Source organism: Mercenaria mercenaria, chromosome 2 (genome assembly GCF_021730395.1).
Source record: "Mercenaria mercenaria strain notata chromosome 2, MADL_Memer_1, whole genome shotgun sequence".
Classification (NCBI taxonomy): domain Eukaryota; kingdom Metazoa; phylum Mollusca; class Bivalvia; order Venerida; family Veneridae; genus Mercenaria; species Mercenaria mercenaria.
This window is the reverse complement of record NC_069362.1, coordinates 83,379,800-83,401,363: the sequence shown is the minus strand read 5'-3', so window position 1 is coordinate 83,401,363 and position 21,564 is coordinate 83,379,800. Positions and strand designations below refer to the sequence as shown.

At 37.3% G+C, this 21,564-nt stretch overlaps 2 protein-coding genes across 2 annotated transcripts; both read left to right on the top strand.

The window, feature by feature from the left end:
• The first annotated feature begins 2,835 nt into the window (after positions 1-2,835).
• Positions 2,836-6,414, top strand: LOC123530535 (uncharacterized protein K02A2.6-like). The gene has a single exon (XM_045311309.2). The coding sequence runs from the start codon at positions 2,836-2,838 to the stop codon at positions 6,412-6,414; it is 3,579 nt and encodes a 1,192-aa protein (XP_045167244.2).
• A 2,618-nt stretch (positions 6,415-9,032) lies between these two features.
• Positions 9,033-17,677, top strand: LOC123564422 (uncharacterized). Its single transcript, XM_053526938.1, has 8 exons — positions 9,033-9,064; positions 12,477-13,216; positions 13,764-13,858; positions 14,152-14,319; positions 15,198-15,296; positions 15,570-15,650; positions 17,313-17,375; positions 17,532-17,677. Exons 1-8 carry the CDS (start codon positions 9,033-9,035, stop codon positions 17,541-17,543), a joined length of 1,290 nt encoding a protein of 429 aa, XP_053382913.1. The 3' UTR covers positions 17,544-17,677.
• The last annotated feature ends 3,887 nt before the right edge of the window (positions 17,678-21,564 follow it).

Genomic DNA, 21,564 nt, shown 5'->3' with positions numbered 1-21,564 from the left:
TATGTATAATGACTAAATTAAAATCTTCCAGCAATGGATCAACCGCCGTTTTGCTAAATGTTGGAACTAAAATGACCAAGCTTGTATCAAGTTGTAGAAAAGATGTACTTCTCCATCATGAGTGAAGATAAAACTAGCCAATGAATTCCAAGAGACTGAAGAAGGCATGGTTTAGTTTACTTCAGAGAGAGCTTTTTGTTTCTTTAGCCTGCCAGTAAAATGAAATGGGGCCTTTAAACTATAAATAGGTTATAGATACACTTATTGGACTTCAAATGCGTTAAGTTTTGCCTTCACTACGCTACGCTCCGTTACGGCAAACTTAATTGCATTGGAAGTTCAATAAATGATCTAAAACCTATACGAAGTGCTCCCTACATCTCAAACATAGATCTGTCATGTGGCATCCCAGTTTCTTCTACTGTTGCGGGACTGGACCCCGACTTATTGGACTTCAAATGCGTTAAGTTTTGCCTTCACTACGCTACGCTCCGTTACGGCAAACTTAATTGCATTGGAACTTCAATAAATGATCTAAAACCTATATGAAGTGTCCCTACATCTCAAACATAGATCTGTCATGTGGCACCCCAGTTTCTTCTACTGTTGCGGGACTGGACCCCGACTTATTGGACTTCAAATGCGTTAAGTTTTGCCTTCACTACGCTACGCTCCGTTACGGCAAACTTAACTGCATTGGAAGTTCAATAAATGATCTTAAACCTATACGAAGATCTGTCATGGCCACCACCCGGGCGTGTCGGGCGTCCACCCTCTCTACAACGACCACCCGGTGGCACCCCAGTTTCTTCTACTGTTGCGGGACTGGACCCCGACACCGAAACTCGCCATTTTACGTTCTGCCCAGACTTTGACGCACGCTCACGAAAAAACCAGACCTTAACCGGGATGGCCGCTATGCCGGGTCCGCATGCACGGACCCCCTCTACAACGCCCACCCGGTGGCACCCCAGTTTCTTCTACGGTTACGGCCAGGCAATCAACTGCTGGAGGCGAAATGGCGTTTTCGGGCGTTCCCGGCCAAACACCAAAGTCCACCCTTGCTCGGAAACCAGACCTTAACCAGGATGACCACCACCCGGGCGTGTCGGGCGTCCACCCTCTCTACAACGACCACCCGGTGGCACCCCAGTTTCTTCTACTGTTGCGGGACTGGACCCCGACACCGAAACTCGCCATTTTACGTTCTGCCCAGACTTTGACGCACGCTCACGAAAAAACCAGACCTTAACCAGGATGGCCGCTATGCCGGGTCCGCATGCACGGACCCCCTCTACAACGCCCACCCGGTGGCACCCCAGTTTCTTCTACGGTTACGGCCAGGCAATCAACTGCTGGAGGCGAAATGGCGTTTTCGGGCGTTCCCGGCCAAACACCAAAGTCCACCCTTGCTCGGAAACCAGACCTTAACCAGGATGGCCACCACCCGGGCGTGTCGGGCGTCCACCCTCTCTACAACGACCACCCGGTGGCACCCCAGTTTCTTCTACTGTTGCGGGACTGGACCCCGACACCGAAACTCGCCATTTTACGTTCTGCCCAGACTTTGACGCACCCCCACTCATTTCGTTTCTTGTCATACATTATGTTTATTCTTTTTACCTCTTCTTTGTTCAATTATAATGATAAATTACTACTTGAATATTAATGCATGTAAAATGCATATACGTGTTATATATAAATTTAGTGCCCGGGACACATGCGAAACTATCAAAATCTTTTCAGTTTCCACTTTGAAATTTGGAATTCCCTACTTTCGTTTTAGTGAAAGATGATTATATAATAGTTTTTAACTCTTAATTAATTCTGTAATATCACATGAATTAATTCCCTTTTATTCTGAAAATTTAATTAATTACATTTGTTTCATAGCATATATACAGTTTGTTAGAATTACATATTAATAATTATTCTAAGAGCAATTTTATTTCTCTTTAAAATGTAAAAGAATTCTGATTATGTTATGAGTAAAATATTTATTACTTATGAATATGTTAATATGCTAATTTCATACCACTTTAACTGTTACTGAAAGTTTACATAAATACTAATGAAATCAAAGCAACCAAGTCAGCAACTCTGACCCAACGTCTAGCATATTTGTTTGTCACAAATCCGTGGGTTACGGGTGTAATGAGATCATGTTTCATGAACTCTCAAAGAACCCAGTAAAATTCCATTACATGTGCATGCCTACAAGATCTTGACCATTTCCCGCCAGCATCAGTCTTCTGAATAAATGTTGAACAGTACACTTGTATTTGTTTCTTTCAACCACATCTGTGGATCAGGGACTCACACATACTATTCCATATGAATATAAAATGATAGAACCCTATTAGAGAACATTACATGGTATCAGAAGTGTTTTATTGGATTATTGTGACAGTATGGAATATTAATGAAAAATTGGATTACATAGTTTATAAACAATGGAAGGAATACCAACGCCAACTATTGACTGGAACTCATCTAATCTTGTTAATGAATGGGAAAAATTTGAAGAGCATGTGAAGTTAATTTTTCAAGGACCCCTGAGTGAAAAAACTGAAGAACAAAAGGTAAATTATCTGCTTCTATGGGTCGGTGCACGCGGAAGAGAAATCAAACAGACATGGGTTATCAGCAACGCTGAAGCCAAAAAAACTGAACACGTTTTACAAAAGGTTCAAAAGTTACGTGCAACCGAAGCTGAACCCGATTTTTGCCAGGTATAAGTTTTTCAATGAAGTCCAGGGATCGGACTCATTCGACACATTTCTAACCCGTCTACGAATAAGTGCAAGAGAGTGCCAATTCCACAACAACGATGAAATGATTCGGGACAGAATCGTTTTTGGCACGAACAGCGCCAAAGCAAGAGAGAAATTGATAAACGAAGGAGAGAGATTAACATTAGACAAAACTATTTCAATTATGCAAAACCTTGAATATTGCCAGGAACAACTGAAGGCAATTAACGCAAACAACATCGACGCAGTGAAGAAAAGACCCTCAAAACCAGACACACAACCGTCACAACGCAGACGACAACAACAACCAAGGCGAAAACCACCGACGACGGCGAACTCCAAGTGTAGCTACTGCGGATACAATAAACACCAAAGACATGAACAATGTCCAGCTCGAAACGCTACTTGTAATAAATGTGGATTTAAAGATCATTTCGCACGCGTATGTAGAAACAAGTCAGTGCATGAACTGGATTTAAACGGATTAAATATGAGTGATAATAGTGATCAGGATACCTTCTTTGTTGACATGGTAAATACTTGTACATCTTCGAAAAATTTGTCTCCTCCAGAGCAAGCCTTTGTAGTTTTGTCCGTAGGCCCCTCCCAGACCCCACTGAAATTTAAAATAGACACAGGTAGCTCAGCTGATGTAATCCCAGTCAGCCATTTTGAAAAACTTAACATCAGTTACCCCTTAGAACCCCCTGATAATGGTTTAACCTCGTATACAGGTAACTCATTGCCAATTCGTGGCATGATTAGGTTAAATCTAGGTTACAACGGAGCCAGCTGTTTATCAGCTGTTTACATTGTAGAGAGCAACTCTGTTCCCCTGCTGAGTTTAAACACATGTCTTACACTAGGTCTGGTCAAGTTAACGTACTCTATCGATACTTGTGAACCCTTAGACAAGAGCAAAATGATGACTCTATATGGCGACCTATTTAAAGGGGTGGGGACCATGCTCGGGGAAGCTAGTTTGCATATTAGACCGGACGCCACACCGGTTATCAACCCCCCTAGAAGAGTTCCTGAAGCCCTGAGAGAGAAATTAAAGCAAGAGCTAAATCGCATGGAAAAAGAGGGAATCGTAGAAAAGGTCACTGTCCCAACAGATTTTGTGAACTCCCTGGTAATAGTTGAGAAAAAATCAGGACAGTTGAGAGTATGTATTGACAGTAAGAATCTTAATGACGCAATAAAACGTCCACATTACCCCATGAGAACGATTGACGATGTGACGTCACGACTTACCGGCGCAAAGTATTTCAGTATACTTGATGTTACACATGCCTACTGGTCCGTAAAGCTCGACGAGAAATCGTCTTTTCTCACGACATTTAGTACAGTGTTCGGGCGATACCGATGGCTGAGACTGCCCTACGGTATATCTGCATCGAGTGACATATTCATGCAGAAAATCGACGAAGTATTTGAAGGACTTGACGGACTGACGGCAACTGTAGATGACATACTTGTGTATGGTAGATCAAGAGAGGAACATGACTTGAACTTAAAGAACGCTCTTGAGAGAGCAAGGTCAAAAGGTGTCAAGTTCAATCCTGACAAGTGCGTGATAGGGGTTACAGAAGTACCGTTCTTTGGTCACTTGATCACATCAACCGGATTAAAGCCTGACCCCTCAAAAATCGAGGCTATTGCAAACCTCGAAGTCCCGAAGACACGACGAGAATTAGAAAATATTCTTGGTATGGCAAATTACATGCAGAAATTTGCACCAAACTTGGCAGAGGTAACTAGCCCAATGAGAGCATTGTTAAAAAAAGATGTTGAGTTTTTATGGGACGTACCACAGACTCAGTCATTTGACAAAATGAAAGACATCATTACGCACAGTCCTGTTCTGGCGTATTTTGACCCTAAACAGCCGGTGATACTCGAATGTGACAGTTCCTTATATGGGTGTGGCGCCGCCCTCTTCCAAAATGGCCGCCCTGTAGCATATGCAAGTAAAACCCTGACGGAAACCGAGTCCCGATACGCCAATATCGAAAGAGAGATGAACGCGATTGCATTTTCATGCTCTCGATTTCACCAGTATGTTTATGGTAGAAAGGTCACCGTTCATAGCGACAACAAACCTCTATGTGCGATAATGCAAAAACATCTATGTGCATGTCCGCCAAGACTACAAAGAATGAGACTGGCACTAAGCAAATACGACTTAGACGTGCAATTTGTACCGGGTAAAGAAATTCCCACTAGCGACCTTCTGTCTAGACAGCCTCTGAAGCTGACATTTGAAAACAAAGACCTTGACATTCATGTTCACACAGTTCTTAAAGGTCTGCACATCTCTGACCGCCGTCTAGAGTCGTTAAGGCTCGACACAAAAAACGATGTTAACATGCAGCTCCTAAAACAAACAATTATTGACGGTTGGCCAATTTCCCGCGCAGACTGTAAAGCTGAAATAGTGGAATTTTTTAATCACAGGGACGAACTTTCCGTTGCAGACGACCTAATATTCAGAGGTCAGACGATAGTTATTCCCGCCACTGCTAGGAAACATCTGATAGAGGCAGTTCACCAAGGTCACTTTGGGGTGGAAAAAACCACTCTAAGAGCAAGAGAACTCATGTTCTGGCCAGGCATGGCCAAACAAATTTCTGACTATGTTTCTCAGTGTTCTGTGTGTCAGAAACACAGATACTCAAATGTGAAAGAACCCCTTGAACAACATGAAATTCCAGACAGACCATGGCAAAACATTGCCGCTGACTTGTTCACTCTTGATGACAAAGACTATCTAATTACGACGGATTATTACTCCCGCTTTTTTGAAATAGATCTTTTAACCAATAAACAAAGTTTGACGGTCATCAGAAAACTCAAGGTACATATGGCTAGATACGGGATTTGCCAGAAATTGGTTTCAGACAATGGTCCAGAATGGTCATCAAAATTATTTGCAGATTCTGCAAATGATTGGGGTTTTACGCATGTCACATCCAGCCCCCTCCATCCGATCTCAAACGGCTTAATTGAGAAAACCGTCTCAATTGCGAAGCGCTTACTTCGTAAGGCTAAAGAAAGCAACAGAGATCCATATTTAGCTATTCTCGAATACAGGAATACACCCCTTGAATGTGGTTTCTCCCCAAATCAGCTCCTAATGGGTAGAAGAACAAAATCTATTCTACCCATAACCAACGCACAGCTCCAGCCTAGAACCATCGAACCAAAACTGATCAAAACAAAAATGCAGAAAATCAAAGAAAAGCAAAAGTCAAATTATGACAAGACAGCTAGAAAGCTGCCTCCCCTACGGTTAAATGAATACGTCAGAATTCAGATAAACAAAATGTGGGAACCAGCCAAGGTCATAGAGACACACAATGATAGGTCGTACACAGTCCAGACCGAATCAGGTGGTATTTACCACCGAAACAGAGTTATGATAAACAAAACCAAGGAAATATTTCCAGAAATACGGGATACCACGCCTAAACTTTTAGCGGAATATTCCCAGAATTCTCCCGTTTCGCGCCCCAATGCTAGGAATGACCACACATTGACCCCGCATTTACCTGATATGCCCTGCTCTAACCCTCCTTGTCCTAAAACACGCTCTGGTTATGGTAGACAAGTGATTAAGAACAGACGTTATTACAACGAGAACTTTACAAACAATTAAGTGTTAGCATTCTATCAATGAAACACTCGTGGGAAAGATGTCTAGACATGTTATAAATAAAATCTGATCAAAACGGACACTGGAGAACATTGATTTAGATGGTTAAACATGATATAAATAGAAGCTGATTAACTGACACCGGAGAACATTTGATTAATTTATAAATGAGCAACACTTCCGAAATAATAAATGCATAGAGAGAACATTTGAATTAGCCATGAGCAACAGTTTTCAATAATAAACGCATTTATATATTTATATCTTATTTCTGTAACATGTTTATGTTAATAATATTGTTAGATCTTAATTAATGAATATTACTTGATTTAGAAATTAAGATTCTAAATATTTCTAAGAGAGGGAAATGTAATGAGATCATGTTTCATGAACTCTCAAAGAACCCAGTAAAATTCCATTACATGTGCATGCCTACAAGATCTTGACCATTTCCCGCCAGCATCAGTCTTCTGAATAAATGTTGAACAGTACACTTGTATTTGTTTCTTTCAACCACATCTGTGGATCAGGGACTCACACATACTATTCCATATGAATATAAAATGATAGAACCCTATTAGAGAACATTACGAGAGAACATTACAACGGGCAGCCATTTTCTGTCATAACCCAGCTGATCACATAAACTTCTACATCTAACCTTTACCCTGCTGAATTTCTAAAAAGGACTGTTCCATCATTCAGTTTGGGCAATACCATTTACTTTTAGAAGGGGCGTTAATGAAAATTTACTGACTGAATAGCAAACAGTGCAGACCATGGTCAGCCTGCACGGATCTTGGTCTGCACTGGTCGCAAAGGCAGAATCACCAGCCGGCAGCAGGCTAAAGGCTAAAAGGGTACAGGCAGCCCAATTCTGTCATAACCCTTATATAGTATATGGTACATTATGGGTTACGGACGGCCCTCTTCAGTCACAACCCGCAAGTTCTTAGCAAAGCCTCATCTATGAACTGTACCTAGTATTCATGATTTTACTTGTCACATTTTATTTTATCATGTATTAACTTAGCTGTTCGCTATTGTTAAGGGTTTTGTAAATATATTTGAAAACTGCTATTCAGCTTGGATTTTACTTGGTCTAACTTCAGAGTAAACTTGATATACCCAGTGTACGAACCTAGGGTAGTAACCACCCCGCTGAAATATCTGCCCTTTGGAGCTATAGCATGGCTGGAAAGTTGCATCCTTAGTGAAACTTGAGTGAACTGGAGGGTTGCTAGTTAAGTGCATCCTACAAAATCAGCTTAATTTGGCACTATTTTAAGTCTGAGCAGATGGAACGGTTACAATTATAAGGGAAGGCAATTCCGAGGAATTCTTTCTGATTAATTTCCCTTTGATGGACTATAATACAAGGCTAGCAAGACATTTCGACCCCAAGACATTTCAACCCCAAGAGACAATTCGACCCCAAGACATTTCAACCCCAACTCCTTGGACATTTCGACCCTTGGGGTCGAAATGTCTTGGGGTCGAAACGTCCAAGATTCACAAACAAGGCTAACAAGACATTTCGACCCCAAGACATTTCAACCCCAAGAGACAATTCGACCCCAAGACATTTCAACCCCAACTCCTTGGACATTTCGACCCCATTCAATGATATGCCTGAAAACATCTAAAAATGCCGTCATTGTTATAATTAAGCTTTAATCTATAGATAATTGAGCAATTTCAAAATGTAATAACGCTTAATTACCAATTAAAATGTTAAAATACGGTTATTTTCGCGAAAATAAGATTTTTTTAATGAAAATGAGCCATATTTGTCTAAATTTCTTTATTTTCTAAAATTCTTTTTTAATTTCTTAAAGACTATATTAGTACCTGCCTTCATATGAAAAATGAGTCATTTTTATCTCACAATAACGAAATAATCATCATTTATATTTTTTTTATTAACGAAAATAACGGGATTTATGTATCAGCCGCGTTTATTACGTAAATAATTTATGAACAAATCGTTCTGATTATCTATCTTAAAATAACCTCCATATAACATATTTTCATACTTGGTGTTTATTTATATTTTCAAATCATCTTAAAGACTATTTTAGTACACGGCTATATTAAAAAGAAAAGATTTTTAAATCATCGGCCGATTTCGCTGATTTTATTTATGAAAATAACTTTAATAAAGTCACATCTATAATACCTCTTTATATATTTATTTATTTATTTAATATTTTCATTTGATTTTTTTTTTTTTGGTGAAAGATATATGCATCTCATTTCTATGGGATTCAACCAAATATAAATAATTATAATGTAACTCAAAGAAGTTTAAGATGTCACCATCTTCATTATATTGATATTTAAAATGATAATCAGAAAACGTGAACTTTTGATTGGATTATCACACCTTGATTAATTGTTTGTTGATATAGAGCACGTGTATCTGCAGTGCGCATTGCAATTAACAATCAATCAATTAACACTTACTTACATACGAAACATTAAGGGCCCGAATCAATGAGAAAGTTTTAAAATGATATGGAGTTTGTCGCCTTCAGTCTTATGCAAAGAAGTACAATTATTAAACTTAAAAGGTGATAACATTGCATCACGGTACGGACTTGGTCACGTTATGGGAGAAAATGTGTCAGGCAGTCGGTAGAGCACTCGCCTTGTAAGCACGGGGTCCCAGGTTCAAGCCCAGACTGTCTGCGACATTCTTCTTACCCGGTGACAGTTGTTAATAAATTCTTAATGCCCGTTGTTAAATGCAAATTTATATTTTTGTAACAGTCGCTGCAAACAAAAAATATTAATTGAACAGACTTAAGAAAAGCACACCCCTAAAAGATTTACGAGGTTCGATTCAAGGAGAAAGCAACATGCTATTTTTACAGTCCCAAAAATAATTGTTTACCTGGATAAAATGAAACATACATGTATTTCAACTTAAAGCTTGAATTTTGGGCTTAGCTTTAATGATTTGGCTTATCAGGTTTATTTTATGATAGGATATTTTATAGATAACTGTCATCCCGCAGGGGCGGCAAATTCAATTGTCCGTATTGCCCAGGTTGTCCCAAAGCTTTTACGGACAAGTGAAATTTGACCAAAATTTACTATGTAACTAAATCATACGGACAAGTAAAAAATATCAAATGACAAAAACTGACAACCAAGTCAAAGTCAGGGCAATCTCCTGCTTTAGTCACAGGTGCCCGTCCAGTCTTGGTGCCCATATGGGTGCCGCCTCCTCAAAAAAATAAAAAAAATAAAAACACTGTTTTAAACCTAAAACGAAAAAAAAAGTTTTTGAAAAAAATTTTTTTCCCTATATATACTCTTATATGGAAAAGGTGCATGTGTTGCCGTAACGCTATGGAGGTTTACTAGGACACGCTGTGGAACAACCAAAATGTCCAGTTCAGTACCAATGCAAGCTACCCTGCTGCAATTTACACGTCATGCATTTATAAAATAGTAAACAATCCTATTCTACCTAGTAAACAGTCTTAAAAAACTTACATTTAAATTCAGACAAGCCAAATTGTCTAGACACTTGCAAAATAACAGTGACGACCGGCCATTTTGTTCCAAAACGAAAGTAGAAAACCTTTTCCGTTGTTTACGTCTTAGAATTTAAATGTAAGTTATTTAAGGCTGTTTACTAGGTAGAATAGGATTGTTTACTATGTTATAAATGAATGATGTGTAAATTGCAGCAGGGTAGCTTGCATTGGTACTGAACTGGACATTTTTGTTGTTCCACAGCGTGTCCTAGTAAACCTCCATAGCGTTACGGCAACACATGCACCTTTTCCATATGAGTATATATAGGGAAAAAATTTTTTTTCGTTTTAGGCTTAAAACAGTGTTTTTAATTTTTTTTTTATTTTTTTTTTTTGAGGGGGCGGCACCCATATGGGCACCAAGACTGGACGGGCACCTGTGGCTTTAGTCCCCCGGGGGACTATTCCTACCGCTACTCGAAGATTGTCGAAGATCACCGAATAGTCGGGACTTTTTTAACGAATGTATAATCATTTCGTTTTCATCCCATATACATATAGATCTAAAGGAAATAATCACTATTGTAATACAATAAGACCATAATTTTCATTCATTCCGTCGATCATTAAAACAATGATGTTTTTGGGAGCATTAAAATATTTCATAAAGCCAGAGGCGCCGCTCCCTATATATACTCCCCGGGGACTGATCCAGGAGGATATATATAGGGCGAGAATCATTATTTTAGACAAGATTTATCATTCATTCCGTCACTCTTATGTACATTTACTTTCAATTAAACAATAACGTTTTTGCAACATGAAAATACTTCTTAAATCCAGATGTATCGCACCTATATATCCTCCTGGAACAGTCCCCGGGGACTGAAGCAGGAGTATATATATATGGGGCTAGATAAAATATATTTATTATTTTCTGACGATCTTTTTGATTTCCTTCTCAGGGGAGGGTATATCCCTGGAATAGGGTTTTCTTAGGGGGTGACATAATTTATAAAAATGGGGCTCGGTATTTTTTGGGGGGAAGTGTCTTAAAATGCATAGTTTTTACTGTATACAAGAAACGAATAGGTCCCGGGGACCGAAGTTTTAATCCCCGGGGATTAAAACTTCGGTCCCCGGAGCCGATGAGAATATAGAAGATGGTTACCTTATGGTCGCAAAGATCCAGAAGGATATATATATTCATTCCGTGGATCTTACGTACATTTACTTTCAATAAAACAATAATGTTTTGGCAATCATAAAACCAGAGGCATAGCTCCGTATATATCCTCCTGGAACAGTCCCCGGGGACTGAAGCAGGAGTATATATATATGGGGCTAGATAAAATATATTTATTATTTTCTGACGATCTTTTTGATTTCCTTCTCAGGGGAGGGTATACCCCTGGAATAGGGTCTTAAAATGCGTAGTTGTTACTGTTATACAAGAAACGAATAGGTCCCGCCGATGTAATTTCATTTACTTTTATTAAAACAATAATGATTTTGGCAGCATGAAAATACTTCGTTAAACCAAAGGCATTGCTCCCCCTATATATATATATCCTCCTGGAACAGTCCCCGGGGACTGATCAAGGATGATATATAGAGTCGGCATTGAGTCTAATTATTACAGAGTGATGCCTCTGGTTTTATGAAATATTTCATGATGCCAAACATTAATTATTATTCAAATAAAAAGTAAACGGAATGAATGATAAATCTCGTCGAAAATATTAATATCGCCCTTTATATATCCTCCTGGATCAGTCCCCGGGGACTATTCCAGGAGGATATATAGAGGGACAATTCTAGTTGAAGCTGTCAAAACATCACTGTTTAAGATCGACTGAATGAATGATAAATCTTGCCACCCTCTACTTTATTATTTATTTTGTAATTTCATTAAAACATGAACGTACTGTATGAATTTGATAAACGTTACATGAGATGACATCGAAATGATTATACATTCGTAAAAGATCCTGACCATTCCTGACAAGTAATGAAAATGTCCCAATCCCCCGGGGGACTAAAGCAGGAGATTGCCAAAGTCAGATTTCCCCGCCCCTGATCCCTTTGTGATGGAGACAGCAACAGTCAAGTTATCAAGCTGTCCAGAAACATCCTATTGGACTACTGAAAGGCTTGGCACATGGTGCAGTGTATTAAAGACCTGCTCCAGTCTTAGGTTTTAACCTTAAATTGTCACTGAAAAAGATCAGAACCAAGCAAGCACAGTTGTGCATATTGCCACCACATTCGGGTTTGCTGCACATACAGCATGCCAGAGCTAAAGATAGAAAAAATTGGGCCAGCTTTCACAGGTCAAACTGCTAGCTCAATTTCAATAAAACTTCACAGGAGTGATCAGTTCCAACTTCTTGTGCATATCGCTGGCAAAACATTGTTGCTTCACAACAAAAAAATGGCCATCAGAGCCATAAATAAAAACATCTTATCAAGCTTTAACAATTGTCAAACGAAACTGCTGGACAGATTTCGAGAAAACTTTACAGAAGTGATCAGTACCAAGCTTAGTGGTACATAATGCCAACATGTTATACATAGTGGTGAAATATATTTTTTTGTGACAAAAAACACCTTCCAGTTAATTTATTGTCTTTTGCCAAATATTAAACTCTTAATTTCTAAAAATTTTACAGACAGTAAAGAGGCACTGGACAGATATGCCACGAAGGCACATAAGGCTCTTTCAGACTTAAAGGAGAAGCCGTCGACTCCTCCAGAGATCTTGTTTGACTTGGTTCAGGCAAGTTCCAAGTCTGGTGATGGAAAAAGAGACCGAAAGAAAACCAAAAGATTAGAGGAAAGTAACATTCAGGAACAAGAGTTCTCGCCAAGAAAGAAAAAGAGGGTTGAATCACCAGTTGAGTCCAAAGAAAAAGAAAATGAAGATATTAATAGACAGGTGTCACAGTCCCCTACCGGTAAATTGGCCGAAAAAGAAAAAGGAAAAACCAAGGCTACAGAAAGCAAGAAGGATGCCAAAGAACAAGACCCAATTCAAGCCTCTGTTGAACAGATATTGCCATCACAACCTCAAAACCACACCCATTTAATGAGTGACATTTTGAACCAGTTCAGTGCCCAAGATACAAGCACTAGCACTGAAACTGCCACTGGCAATGAAGACTGGCCATGTACTCAAGCCACCTCATATACTGAATTGTTGGGAGAAAAGCAGTCCCCAATAAAGCTAACAGAGACATGGCAGTTATGTAGAGATGCAGATAGACAGATTCAGTTTCAAGCAACTGTTCCAGACATTCAACCAGCATTGGACTTAAGTAAGTGACTAAGTTATTTGCATGATAGACTAGCTCCTGTACTAGTATATTTTTAAAACTTCTTTATTATTTAATGTAGTGAATTGAGCCAGTCTGTATTCTATGTCCAATATCATACATAATTTTAACATTCAGTTCTCTAAGCAGATAATAATGTAGACTAGACTGGCTTTTGTCTCTTTGAAATGAATTGGACACAAAAACAAAACGTAGGAATGTCTCAATTTTCAGTCTAATGGCCAGTCTGTTTGTTTGATATAAAGTGAAATAAATCTCTTGCATTGAATGTATGCACACATTGAATGTCCAATATTAAATCTGTGTTACACCTACAATGTAACCCTGACCTTTAGTCATTATATATATTGATATTGAACACTCATATTTTATGTAACTTTAATAAACTCATTCTAAATTATTTTATATAAATATTAAATATACAAACCTAAAATAGATTATACTTCAGCAACACTTCTTAAAGACTTGAAAACAGATGTTGGATGTTGTCTTTATTTTAATTTTACTTTATTAATTGAATATATTTCAGCTCCAAGTGAAGATTTCATGACCTTCCTGCGTCTTATGGTGAAGCCCGAGGTTCAACAGTATGCAAAGATGATGTTAGAGCATTTTTCCAATTTGGTAACTAAGTTTAACTTATAAATCCTGGCTAAATTCTTAATCATTTTAATACTCGGCATTATTTGATATCATTTTAGGGTTATAATTGCAAAAACACAGTTTTTTATGATACTATTTTTAGGCATTTAGAGACAGTCTCTTCCAAAATCAGGGTATCTTAATATCCCATGATTGAACAATACCTGAGTCAATATATTGTAAAGACTGGTATGTCCTGTTATTATGAATAATTTCCAAATTCTTTAGCATAATGTTAGTACCGAGTTTAGTAACAATTTACATTTTATTTCCAGAATAGTACGACAACCAATAGTGATGTCCAGAATAGTACGACAACCCATAGTGATGTCCAGAATAGTACAACAACTCTTAATGATGTCCAGAATAGTACGACAACCCTAAGTGATGTCTGGTCTCCCAATGTTAACAGGCTAAACAGTTTTACTCAGTCTTATAACTATGTAAGTCAACTTTGTATATGTATGTTGTGTGATTGGATTTTAAATTGGTGTGTTAGAACAAGTTAGTATTTATTCTTTATCCTGTCACTTGCAGTATTTTCGACCTGATATCAGGGTGCCGTATATCTTTCTTGATATACTGTCAGTTGATCATGTGACCAGTGATATACGGTCAGTTGATCATGTGACTTTATGATCGATATTGTTGCCATACGAAATTTTGCAACGAAACCATCATCATTGTGTTATAAATGTCCGAACTATGAAAATGAGTGGTCAAATAATGAGTTTTTATTCAAAAACGAAGAAGTTATTCCGATTTTGCCGGTATCACGTCATTATATAAGTGACGTCATTACGAATATGACGTCATTAACGCGGTTGTCGCACACTTATTTTTGTAAAATAAATTGCCAAATATTGGAAAATGAAGTAATGACAAGATAAATAGAATAATAGGTAAGTGCCTAAGATGGAGAAAGTTTATCTGGCTCGGCTCCGGATGTTATCAGGTTCGCCTTCGGCTCACCCGATAACCTCCTCCACCTCGCCAGATAAACTTTCTCATCTACTGCACTAACCTATTATTCTCTATTTATTTAAAGACCAATTTTAATTTTGTTGTTTTACAATCTCTGAGTATACGCTGACTACATGGTTTGCCAGTCAGTAGTCAAACTTATATAATTACCATAGGTAAGAAGTGCTGAGGGTAAGTAGTTTTCGCTGTTGATCGCAAGCCATTCAAACATTGGGTGGTAGTTTGGACTAGTGGCCGCACATTAACATCTGTTTATCTGGTGGTGAGCAAAACAAATGTTTTTACATCGTTTTTTGTATGGAATCGGAATTCTAATTTTGTGATCTCTTGATTTCAGAGTCAGTCAATGTCAACTTATACTGGTAACCATGATCAGTCATACCAGATTGAGTCACAACCAATTGACCACTCAACCCCAAGTCACTTAGAACAGTTGGTAGGTGGAAATTAAAGCTATAGTGATTTAATCTTTCCAAGTTTTGAAATTCTCATTTAAAGCAGATAGCTAAGTTGAATAGCAGATTCAGTGTTAAATGACTGAAAGTATACATGCAAGTTTCAAGTTTGTCTTGAAAATCTTAATATTTTCCATTCTTTGTAATTTATAACCAAGATGTTACATTTTGTAGACATGATCACCAAAAATATTACTCTGGACATGTTTGTGATATTTGAAATGACTTCAAATGTATCTTATTTCTTCATTCAGTGTGTCCAACCTAAACCTGTGACAATGGAGCGAAGAACATCACCAAGAAAGAGACCAGTGAAGACACTTTTTGGAGAAAACGTAAGAGCATCTCATAGTGTTTTGTATTTTTTTTTTTCAAAAAAAAAAACAACAAAACATGCACTGGTTCATTTAATGACCAGCATAATTAATGGACAAAGTGACCAAGACCCTCCTACAATTTATCACCGGTATACCAGCATGTTGCGGCTTAAATAAAATCACCAAAAGATGACTTTTCTTTTATATTAATTTGTTCAAAATGTGGGAGCACTTGACCTGTTTTTTTGTTTTATTACCAATCATGATTCATCTTTCATACAGATTCAAGGTTTTAATCTAATCAATTGATAGATGATGTTTGATCATCAGTACATCAAAAAGGATAATCAATAAAGATAGTCTTCAACTGAATAACCCAAACTGAAAAAAGCATAATTACTGAAGAATCAAAGAAAAAGATAAGCATTCTGACCAAGTATGATGAAGATCGGACCAAAAATACAACCTCTAGAGTGTTGACAATTTTCTCGACAATTTGACCTACTGACCTAGTTTTCTGAGGTCACATGACCTAGTTTCAAACTTGACCTAGATGTTATCAAGATTAACATTCTGACCAGGTTTCACCAACAGAAATTGTGACTAAATGTGACGAAGCTCGGACCAAAAATGTGATCTCTACAGTTATAACAAGCAAATGTTGACGCACACGCTCTTGAACGACAGATGACTGACAAAAGGTGATCACCTTGACATTTTATTACAAGTGAGCTAAAATGGTGCAATGATTGACAGCAGTTTTACTATTGACTAACCTGACAAACTGTCATAAGATCTCCCACTTCCTCGTTTCTGCCATCCAGCATCAGTGCTACCAGTAATAAAGTGTTCTCCTGTGTGTCTGGAATAAAACTTATTTTCAAAAGGGCACCCTCAATAAGATAATTTTTTCCAGCAATGCAGACACTGATCTGAAAAAAAAATCCTTTTTGTCCTTTTTGTAGATCTGACAACTTACATTCTAAGCAAAGACATAAAAACAAGAGAGCCATGCTGGCCCTAAGTTAATTCAACTGAAAAATTGCCAAAGGGAACCATTTCAACAAATGGTTAAGGTCAATATAAGACAGATCAAGTTTGGTGACAATCCATCTAGCCGTTCATAAGAGCTAGAATTAAGCAGAAGTATGTCAATATTGGCTTAAGTTAAGTGTTATAATCTTGTGACAGAATTTTGCAGAAATGGAGTCTTAATCACACTCTGCTCCCCCGCCTTGTATGTCGCTGTTATGCCAACACATTTCAAATAAAAACGACAAACCTTTGATTGCAGCCATCTTTAACTTGTCAAGCGGCAGCCTTAAATCCCCTTCTTTGGCCTTTTGAAGTCCTTGGCCCCTGGACTGCGCAAGCTCCTGTGGTGTGAAAACCGCTCGAAGTAACAAGTAACACAGCTTGTATCCTGACTTTGTAGCTTTTGCCGCTGCAGAACAAGCTTTGGACAACAATGCTATGTCTGCTTTCACAGCAGGATACTCTTTCAGGAGCACTTGTTTTCCTTGATTTTCATCCTGAAATATTATCAAGATTTAGTTTTCAAGCAAATCCTAATTACACAGCTTGCTATCAATCTTTTAGAGAACAAATATACCAAGCTAAGTTATCATCTCAATACACTAGAGAACAAAACAATCATCAACATGGATGTTATCTCAGCAGCTTCAACTCTACGCAGCCAGTTGGTGGCTCTCCACAACAGTGACAGCAGTGTCTCTCAACTTGGTAAGGATCTTTTTGTATGCATTCTATATTCAATTTCACATAAGTCATTTAACAGAATCTTGGCAAAACAACATATTACTGTCATCTAATATTGTTAATAATTAATGTCATATTGTGAACATCACTATTTCTAACATATTATTTCTTCCTTTTCAGAGAGTGGAATAACCAGTCTAGGTCAGCAGTGCCTGATGTCTGCAATAGAAGATAACCAGTCTCACCATCTACGTCTGCTTCTCCATCTGTCAGTCAGTGAGGGAATGTGTGACATGTACAGGCAATACTCTAACAGGAAATGGACTGAGGTAAGTTACATAGAACAAAATTCTTGCATAAAACCTTTGTTTTTTGCCGATTTCGGGCATGCACAAACAGGGAAAAAACGTGTACAAACAAGGAGATTCTCGTGAGCACGCGCTGTTGGTGACCGTTTTGAATATGCTGTTGCGGGTCCAACGTAAGCAAATTATGGATCCCGAATCAATTTTGGCCGAAGTCGAAAGGTCCGAGATTTATGAAATCTTTTCATCTGCATTTTTATTAAAAATATCTTTTTATCAGAACTTCCTATTTATAGACTGATCTAAAATGCGCCGCCTGTTATCTTTTTTATATTTCATTTTTCGCGTCTGCAATGGTCTGTTTCTTTTGTTTCTTATATCGTTCTAGTGTCCAGCAGAGTGAATAAACCAAAACGGTTGTTAAAAGCAAAAGAAACTGCTATTGAGCATGTTGAGTTTGTTATCGCATAAAAAACAACCAAAAAGAACAAACTAATTATTAGTATTTCTCCCCTCACGTTGACAAAACTACGGTAATTTATGAATGAATAGCGGTAAACGGAAAAGTTCATCCTCCTCCCATATTACAGTGCCGAAAGGAGGATGAGTATAGTCAGATTAAATGTGTTCGCTCGCAAATGTTTGATACATTTCTTTCAGATACACATGCCAGCTGTCTAACTTGCTGAAGCTGTGCAAAACTAGGCCCTATCATTACTTGTGCATTATAAAGGCCCCATGTCGTGTCAAATACATAACGACATCCACTATTTTTGGAATGTGACACCTGGGTATGATCTATGGAATTCGGTGAATTAAGATTTATCACGACTGTTATTTTGTTTTCTGCATAATCAGTGTCATACAAACGGGTGTGTTTGTTCCTGAATGCTTGTCAGTAAAAGAAAATGTGTACGTTTACAGGTAGCAAATGTTTAAGACCACTGCAAGACATTGATTTGGGGCATTGCATTCCCGACACTCTTTTTTGACGCTTAATTTGAAAAACATAATCTTGATAACATACGAGGTATGAGTATTATAATATTAGCAATTCGACAGAAATACCAGAATGTATTATTTTTGTTTATCGAACCATTTTCATTTATGTTCTAAAAGCTGCAAAAGTCTTACATTCACACTTTCCGTGTATTACATACCAATCCATACACGTGTAGATAACTGAACTAATTTGCATATGATAAAATTGTTTGCGGCGGAAGCCGAACTAAAGACTAAAATAAATAAATAAGATGGGTAAGAAAGTTTACTTGATTGTACATATATTTTATGGTACAAAGGCTTCGTGCATTATCAAGAGCATCAATTAAGTAATTAATCTTATTTACTTAAAGCTCAATGATATTAAGACTTTACTTACACCATCTGACAACAACTTTATTTCGTGACGTGTCATTGTGTACTTTCGATTTATAACTATTTGAAGAAAGCAAATTGTTTAAACCAATTTTGTACTGTATATTGCTGTAAACGATGTATTCAAACAAATCTTTTGTTTAGTTGACAATTTTAAGTATAATGTATCTCTGACTATCCCTTTCTGTTAACAGAATTGTTTAGTGTCAGCCGATACTTTTCAGATCTTTGTGTACCTTACTAATACATTTTGTTATATATTTGTTATTCGTACTTGACCAATGCTTTTCTTGTATATGTGTTATTATTACTGCATTTGTATATTGTGTAAATATGTTAAAACCCTTATATACCTGAGGGAAATAAAGATTATATGTAGCTATATTGAGTAAGGCAACATATTTTTTATATAGATTATCCTTTTCATCGTGATGCAAGGATGCTTAACCTTTAGCCTGCTGGCAGCAAGTGATTCTGCTCTTGCGACCAGTACAGACCAAGATCAGCCGAAGGTCTGTGTAGGTTGATCGTTGTCTGAACTGTTCGCTATTCAGTCAGTGAATTTTCAGTGAACACCCATTCGAATAATACATGGCACTATCTAAATTAAATGATAGACCAGTTCATTTTAGAAATTTAGCAGGGTAAAGGTTACACTGAAAGTAGATGAAAAGGCATGTAAAAAGCTTTCTAAATTATGGACATGTTATGTTTGTGTAACACAAACACATTGCTGAAGATCAATCTAAAACAAATTGGGGCATTCATAGGCAGAGAGACATGATGACAGAAACGGGTATTTCACTATTTTATCAAACGATATCAAGTAAATGACAATGACTCTTACTCGGTAGTTTAGTTAATATGATCTGCAATAGACATTGTGTGGATTTCGTTATGTAATTTACAGAAAGGCATTAAGCATAGATGCATGTTCAATAAACATCTTTTTTCAGATTTTTAATTCAGCATTTTATTTTGATTTTCAATGGAAAATCTAAATTATTTGAATATATTTCCATAAGATTCACCTAAGCAACTTTTTTATGAAATTATAAAAAAACGAATTAATTGTATGGTCATGTAGTATATAAATAAAAAATGGTGGAATGTAAAATGTATTGAAAAATGTACACAAATGACATTATATTGGATATTAGGTGTTTTACTGTGAACTTCACTCGGAGATGGGTGTGAAAGTTTGATTTTACACTCGACCGATCTGCAAATGACTCGACTCAGGCTTTGGGCTGGCGGTTTAAGTCAAAGACTGGACTAGTATGGATCCATATCAGCCTGCACATCCGCCATTCAGTCAGTATAGATCTCATAAGATGTTCAGTGGATTGATACTGGTGCAATCACCATAAGACAATTTTTCGCATGATACGGCTCAGATGCTACTTTGTTTAATACATGAATAATAGTATTGACTCTTGGTAAGTTTCTGTAATACTATAGTTCTTTAATATATGATTGTAGAGCTACTTGTATGGAAACTAGTATATAATTTATTCAATCACCTGACAAACTTGACAAATGGACATTTAATGAAACTAAGCACCAGACTTTATGAGAGTATATTTTGGTCTGTAACAAGTGTGTCTCTTGCAGTATTAATCATTAACATTGAGAACTTGGTAGTATTTGGAATGTTTGTAAACCTAAATGTATTCTGTCCAGAATAATTTACAAACTTGAGCATGTTGATCAGTAGACTAGCTTCTAGACTATGGCGTATCTGTTTAGATTTTTAAGATTGAATGTAGTGAACTGAGCCAGTCTATATCCTATGTCCAATATCATAGTCTAGTACAATCTGAAAATTCACAAACCTGATTTTAGGTTCTGAGGGCTGATCAGAAAAATAGTTTTATTGCATTTTCTTAAGCCTTTCATTGTCATGCATCTACTGCAAAAATATCATAAAAAGTTTCGGTCAATTTCTTTTTCTTTTCTTAATAATGAGAAAATATTGTACCTGCACCCATCAACTTTTTTGACCGGGAAACTATTGTATCTGCCTCCTAGCACATACAGTAGTTCCCCAGTAACATTTCCTGGTACAGTTTCGGCGAAAATGTGTTGTTATTGTTTCGATTTTAAGTGAATATTAAAGAACTAAAATAAATAATACTTTAATAGTTAATAATTTTTTTAAACACTAGGTCTTGATTTACTTAGAACAAGTGAATCCTTCAAGTAAACAGTGAAGACCCTGATCATATGTCATGTTCTGTTGTGTCTGATCTTGGTCTTCAGTGTTTGCCAAATTCCTCTTTCACAGATGCTAGGCATAATTGTTTAAACAAAGCCTTCCAGAAAAGTTTCCGAGGTAACTCTGTACCAAGATGTTTCTACCAAGATATTTCAATCTGTTCTTAAAATAAATTCTTTATCATACATTTATGTAGGAAAATATTTGAAAATCTAGTCTAAAACGAAAAAGCCAAGTAAATTGGTATCACTGAGGTGAGCGTTTCATGACCCTGTGTATCCTCTTGTTATTTTTAGTGTTGGAAAATTGTCGT